Genomic DNA, 6,017 nt, shown 5'->3' on the forward strand with positions numbered 1-6,017 from the left:
TCCCTGGGGGGGCTGGAGGACTCTGCCCCCCACCCCCGAGGAGACGGCAGGGGTGCCCATCACGGCAGCCCTCAAGGCTCGGGGAGGGGAAGGAGCACCCCAGCCCCCCCGCTTTCCAAGGCTGAGATGCAGCTGCAGCCCCATGCAAAATAGGCAGCAGAAACCACATCTGAACAAACACCCTCGTGGCCTTGCTGCTTTGAGAGCGTGGAGCCTGGGGACGTGGACAGGGCCCTGTGTTCTGCTCCTCAAAGATGCCCAGGTCCCCTGTGTTGTCCCACAAGCGGGGTCCGGTACCTGGTGTGCAATGAGCCAGTCGTACACACAGAGCCAAGATATTTATTTAGCTCATGTTTGCGCAAAGATGGGTGTTAGGTGGTAATTCCACAGAGCTAGCACACCACACAAAAGAACTACAGCGTATTGTTACATGACTAGTAAAAGCCTGCCTAAGTTCATGCGCCTTCGTTAGTTATGTTCAAATTAGCCTTGCTTGCCATGTAAATTAGCATGCATGCTCCTTGCAGGTGTGGGGGGGCAAGTCTTTCCAGTCTTGAATTGAGTCAGTGGTCGCAATCTCCCCCTGCCACCTTTACCTTTCCCCTAGTTACCGCAGTTTTTTGCTGACTTCTTGGTTTTTTGGCAGGCATCTAGCCTCTGATGCCTTCTAGGGCAGGATGTTCCCCTTTTATCAGTCGTCTAGTTCTTCTTCAGGGGCATAGTCGTAAGGCATGCATAGTTTATACAAGGTAATCAGGCTAGAAAAATGAAGGCTACAGTCTAGGATAGGTATCAACCCAAACATATGGCTACACCTGCACAGTCCCTAGGACGGATCTATGGAGCACCAAGGTGTGGCACCCCTATCTGGGCGGGGGAAGAGGCCTCGACAAGGCTGCCCAGCGCAGCCCTGGCCCTGTGTCTGAGCTAGCAGCCATCCCCAACCGCTCGCTGCCCTGAAGCCAGGGCTGCGGGGTTCCCTCATGCTGGGAACGCCTGGGTGCCAGCCTGGCTGGGGCTCTCCCTCGCCCCGGTCACTGGCAGAACCGCTACCCCCCAGGGTTGTGGCCCAGGTGGTGCCTCTGGGGACCCAGCCAGGAAATGACACTTTCCATGTCGCGTCATACTCAGTTGCCAAAGGGGGCTGGGAGGGGGTTGCCGCTTACCCCGTGGGGCGCAGAGAGAGAGAGACTGAGGGAGGGATGGAAGAGGGGGTCACGTACGCCGATCTGCGCTTGCCCCCCACACCAGGTAATGGCATGCTGCTCCCTGCCCCTGGCACCCCAACTCTCCTGGCAGGTCCCCTGCCCTCCTGCAGCCCCTTGACCTCTGCAGGGCTGTTCCCCCAGCGCTGCTCCCCCTGCTCCCTCCTTTTGGGATTCCTCTCTCAAACAGCTCCTCTCCAGCCCCGTTGCAGACTGCCTGCTCTCGGGGTGGGGGGCAGGAGGGGCTCAAGGGTAGGGGATGCCCACTGCACCCCAGTGCCACAGTGCACATAGGCACCCCCCGCTCTGCTCTCCCCCCCCGCCCCGTGCCAAGCGCTGTCTGCAGGGAGACAACTTCTAGGATGGTCAAGGTGCTGCAAACGGGCTCTCCCTCAGTCTTCCTGGGCTCCCCTGCTGCTTCCTGAGACCCTGTCCAGGGCTCACAGACCTTTCTCGTCTGGGTGGTCCCCACCGCTCCCACCGAGCCTCAAGACTGAGGCTAACTCCCTTTCTCAGCTCCTCAGCAGCCGGTGCGGCTGCCCTGGTGCTGGGCAGCCCTCAGCCTGGCTCTCTTCTCCCTGCTGCTCCTGCTGGCACAAACCATCCTCGTCGGCTTGAGCTTCCACTGTGAGTACCTGTTTGTGCCTGGGCCTCTTCGGCCAGAGTCTTGGAGTCAGGGTTGGCACCATGGGGCCCGTGTACCAGCAGACAGAGCTGCAGCTTGCCCACGGAGCTGGGCCCTCCTGCTTGGGGCCAAGGAGGTTGTGGGTTCTGGGGCAAGCAGAAAAATTGGTGAGGCAAGACCTCTCCTGCCTGTCTGGGAGAGGAAGGCGGGGGAACAGTGTGGGCTTGGGGACGGTGCCGGGGCATCCCACTACATCACATGGCAACAAAATGAAGACAAGAGGGAGAGCAGTGACCCTGAAACCAAAAGGCAGAAGCACTTTCCCCGAAAGCCTGTCATGTGATGGGCTCCCAAGCACAGCAAAAGCTGCAAGGACCTTGGCGGGCTTGGCTGGCAGGTCACCTAGAGGGAAGGATGCCCTCAGCCGCAGCCGTGGGGCTGTCCCATGGGAGAGGGCACTGCTGGGAGCGGGAGCCCACATTGGGAGGGACACTCCTGTGCTCTTCTTCTGTAGATTTAGGACAACAGGCGAGCTGCACCTATGGTCACTGGAGCATGGAGGAGAGCCCCAGCTACGGGCAACAGACACTGCGAGGTAAGAGAGCCTGGCGCGCTCCTGGGAGAGGTTTGGAGAAGGCCTGGATGCTCCTTTCAAGGGGCAGGATCTGTCTCTACTCTAGAACGTGCCCCCCCCAAATCTTCCTTCATCCTTGCTGCCTGTCCCCTGGCTCACGGCATGGAGAGCTGCTCCAGTGCTGCTGAACAGGCTGCACTGCTGGGACTCCTTCAGAAGAGATGACCCCAGTGCGGCTCAGCGTCGCCTGGGCACGCCACCAGCACCAGGCTCATGGCTGCCACGAGCATCTGTGTGCCAGACAGCATTGGGTGCTCTCTTTTGACCAGTCTCTGGTGAAGCTGAAATCTTGACTGCGTTCTCAGCGCTTTGCAAATGAAGTTTGTACTACACTCGCAAACCCGGAGCTCCCCTCCCTGACCCTCTTGCCTGATACCAGCACCTTCATGTAACCAACCCATCTTCCCTGGGGCTCCTGCTGGGGAGCTGGGGCTGGGAAGTAGGAGCTGGGCTCCAAAGTAAGGGAAAGCGGAAGGTTGTCTCCGTGGGGCAGCCATAGGGTACACTGGGTTAGTTGTCACCCTGGCTGCCCCCTGTCACCCTTCTGTCCCCTGGGCTGGGGGCTGGTGGCAGCCTCTGCCAGCTGCCCTGTCCCAGCTGCTGCTGCAGGCTGGGTTTCTGGTGTGCAGGGCGGTGCCAGTTCTGCCCGGCCGGCTGGCTCTGGGATGCGGGGCAGTGCTACTACTTCTCCTCTGCCAAAAAGAGCTGGGAGCAGAGCAGAGACGACTGCTGCTCCAGAGGGGCACAGCTGGTCACCGTCCGAGCCAACGCCACCCTGGTGAGTGCACCCAGCCTGGCCCGTCAACTCCCCGCGAGCATCAGGCTGGTTGGTGATCACCTCAAGGTCCCTCAGCAGTCACCCAGCCACCACCAGCATTGACTCAGCTCCCTGGCTCTGGCTCACGTGCTGAAAGCCCAGCCAAGCCTCCAGGCAGGGAGCCGGCGATGCTGTGCCCGTACTGCATGGCCCCCATCACTAATCGCATGGCTAGGGCTGGGTGTCTCCCCAGGGAGCTCATGCAGGTCCTCTCCTGCACTAGGCTTTCCTTGTGCGCGCAGCCAACATGGAGGTCTTCCACGTGGGGCTGAAGCGGGATGGCTCCAGGTCTGACTGGAAGTGGCTGGATGGCACCGCACTGAAGGGGTGAGGCTGTCAGCTTGTCCCCAGCCAGGTCTTGGGGAGGTGATGGGGGGACAGGCAGCCTGCTGGCACTCAGGGATGTGCTCCACATTTTGGCCACCTCTCATCTTCCCAGGGCTGCACTGCAGCATTTTAGGGAAGGGAAGATTGCAGGGGCCTGACCCTGGTGCCCACACCCTGCCTGGGTGAGGGGCTGGCAGGGTCCCGCACAAGCAGGTTCCCAGGCTTTGCTTGGTGCAGCTGGTGCTGAGCCCTGCCAGGAGGGACCTGGGGGTGCTGCGTGTATGATTGGGCTGGGGGCTGCATGTCAAACAGGCAGGGGTAGGGTGGGGGGGGATCAGAGCATGTGTCCTGATCGGGAGGAGGGTGACAGGGGACAGTGCTCCATTGGGAGGGCAAGCTTTGCCCCCACAGCATCTCTGTGCAGCCTCTGGTCTCTGGCTGGAGGAGCTGCTGATGGGATGACCCCAGCCCTTCCTGCACACCCCATCTCAGCCCACTTTCTCCCTGCAGGCTCTTCCCAATCCAGCGCTCCACCAGCTCCTTCCTGGCCTGCGGCAGGGTGTCAGGCTTGGGGCTGTCAGGCGGTCTGTGCAGGGAAGCCCTCGGCTGGGTCTGTGAGCAGAGCGCGGCCACCCTGCAGTGGCTCCAGTCCTCACCCCCCACCTTCCTCTGGGGAAATACCACCTACACCTGTGTGAGGCCCTGATGACCGTGGGGACCTCCAGCCTGTCCCACCACCCTGGTCCCTGCCCAACCCAGGGCATCCCTGGGTGCCGCTGCCTCCTCACTCAGACCTCTTTACCCCCCTGGATCTCTGCACTTTGCCAATAAACTCTGGCACTTGGATGCTGTGGCTGACTTTGGGGGATGAGGGTGGTGGGATGGAGGTGCATCCTCCAGCTCACTGGCTCGGTCACATCGCTGTCTGGTGTGAAATTGCAGCTGCCGTGGCATTGAAGGAAGTGACCAGGAGCCAGCATCGACCCGAGTGTCCTCATGGCCTGGTGGCAGCATGGAGCAGCTCCTGTGCAGGCTGGAGCAGGTCCCCCCAAAGCTCTGGGCCTTCTGATTGTGGTGGCTGCCCGGGGTTTATGCTTCTCGGGAAAGGCAGCTGAGAGTTGACCCTTTGCCTCCCCAGTCCCACAGAGGACTTGGGCTGGGCAGCAGCTTGTCTCCTGGTGCCTGTCCAGTCTGAGGAGGTCACAGCAAACGCCCTCACTTTGCTTTGAGGCTGGGTGATGTGCGAAAGCCTAAAAGGCCTGCTGGGGCTTGGCTTGGCGGGGTTTGGTCCTGGGGGCTGTAATGGTGATATAGACCACCCGGGTTGTGCTAGCAGCACACGGCTCTGGCATGGACATCCCTGGGTGTCCCTCCTGGCACATGCAGAGGACCAAGCCCGCACAGTCACTGCATCCTGTCTCAGGCAGGCACTAGGACAGGGAAGGTGATGTATGGGGCAACACGGCCCTGCTGTGGCCGGTACACACAGGCTCTTGGGACTCCTCGCAGCCTGTGGAGGTGGATGCACAGTGTGCTGCCTGCGATGGAGCTCGTTCAGCCCCCCACCCCCTGAAGTGAGCGCACCCTCAGAAATAAAACCACTTTTTGCAAATAAAGCAACTACTTCTGCTTTCCTGTACATGAAGTCCACCCCACGTGGTCTTGGCCACAGCCTACCACCTGACTGCGGCGGAGCAGAGCAGGACTGAGTCCCTGGACTGCTGCCGCCCGGGGCAGCGCCCACCCACATGGACCAGAGCGTGGTCTATGCCGACCTGAAGTTTGCTGTGGCCCCCCCACTCACCTCCCCCGCCTGCCCCACAGCCCCCGATGAGGATGACAGCCCCTATGAGAACGTGCCGCTGGGGCCGGTGCCGGTGGAGCCCAGCCCAGGTGAGAGTCCGGCCACGGTCACTGCCGCGGGGATGCCCCAACGCAGGGTGGGCACCGGGTGGTGGCAGTGCGACCGTGGGGTGAAGCCTGTGGGCGCTCATCTCTTGCAGGGCGCTGGCCGCAGCGTTGGCGTGTCCCCGCGGGACTGCTGGCAGCCAGCCTGCTGCTGCTGCTGGTGGTCACTGTGGCCCTGGGGGCTTGCTGTGAGTTGGGGCGAGGGCCATGGGGTGGGGGCAGCCGGGAAGGGGGGTACCGGGAGCAGGTTTGGGGCTGGGCGAGGGCCGGGCTGCTGGGGGGAGGTTGGGGCTGCGGGGTGCGAGGGCTGGTGGCCCGAGGGCGGCACTGCTTCTTGCTTGGCCACCCTGAGCTGCTCTCTGTCTGTCTGCACTGCCTTCCCCTTGCATCCCACTGCTTTCCCAGTGCCTTCCCAGTGCCTTCCCACTGCCTTCCCACCGCCTTCCCACTGCCTCCCACTGCCTTCCCACCGCCTTCCCACCGCCTTCCCACCGCCTTCCC

The 6,017-nt window shown here is 62.0% G+C and overlaps 3 protein-coding genes across 3 annotated transcripts in view; 2 read left to right on the forward strand and 1 right to left on the reverse strand.

The window, feature by feature from the left end:
* The window catches only part of LOC109279648, a 4,437-nt gene extending 3,322 nt beyond the window's left edge, over positions 1-1,115 (reverse strand). Inside the window, exon 1 of the mRNA XM_019473634.1 lies at positions 1,054-1,115. Within this exon, the coding sequence (XP_019329179.1) occupies positions 1,054-1,115 (62 nt within the window). The remainder of the gene's footprint in view (positions 1-1,053) is intronic.
* Positions 1,116-1,202: 87 nt separating this feature from the next.
* LOC103903932 (killer cell lectin-like receptor subfamily G member 1) lies at positions 1,203-4,314 on the forward strand. Its single transcript, XM_009285242.1, has 6 exons — positions 1,203-1,251; positions 1,722-1,832; positions 2,345-2,425; positions 3,094-3,242; positions 3,505-3,608; positions 4,119-4,314. Exons 1-6 carry the CDS (start codon positions 1,203-1,205, stop codon positions 4,312-4,314), a joined length of 690 nt encoding a protein of 229 aa, XP_009283517.1.
* A 1,042-nt stretch (positions 4,315-5,356) lies between these two features.
* The window catches only part of LOC103903933 (B-cell differentiation antigen CD72-like), a gene marked incomplete at its 3' end in the record, with an annotated part of 1,699 nt that continues 1,038 nt past the window's right edge, over positions 5,357-6,017 (forward strand). The window contains exons 1-2 of the mRNA XM_009285243.1: positions 5,357-5,501; positions 5,612-5,704. Coding sequence (XP_009283518.1) covers positions 5,357-5,501; positions 5,612-5,704 — 238 coding nt within the window. The remainder of the gene's footprint in view (positions 5,502-5,611; positions 5,705-6,017) is intronic.

Source organism: Aptenodytes forsteri, unplaced genomic scaffold (assembly GCF_000699145.1).
Source record: "Aptenodytes forsteri isolate BGI_AS27 unplaced genomic scaffold, ASM69914v1 Scaffold120, whole genome shotgun sequence".
Lineage (NCBI taxonomy): Eukaryota > Metazoa > Chordata > Aves > Sphenisciformes > Spheniscidae > Aptenodytes > Aptenodytes forsteri.

Coding starts and splice junctions, on each gene's coding strand:
- LOC103903932 (XM_009285242.1), top strand. CDS start 1,203: ATGGAAGAGGGGGTCACGTACGCCGATCTGCGCTTGCCCCCCACACCA. Junction 1,252..1,721: donor GCGCTTGCCCCCCACACCAG/GTAATGGCATGC, acceptor TCCCTTTCTCAG/CTCCTCAGCAGCCGGTGCGG. Junction 1,833..2,344: donor CGTCGGCTTGAGCTTCCACT/GTGAGTACCTGT, acceptor CTTCTTCTGTAG/ATTTAGGACAACAGGCGAGC.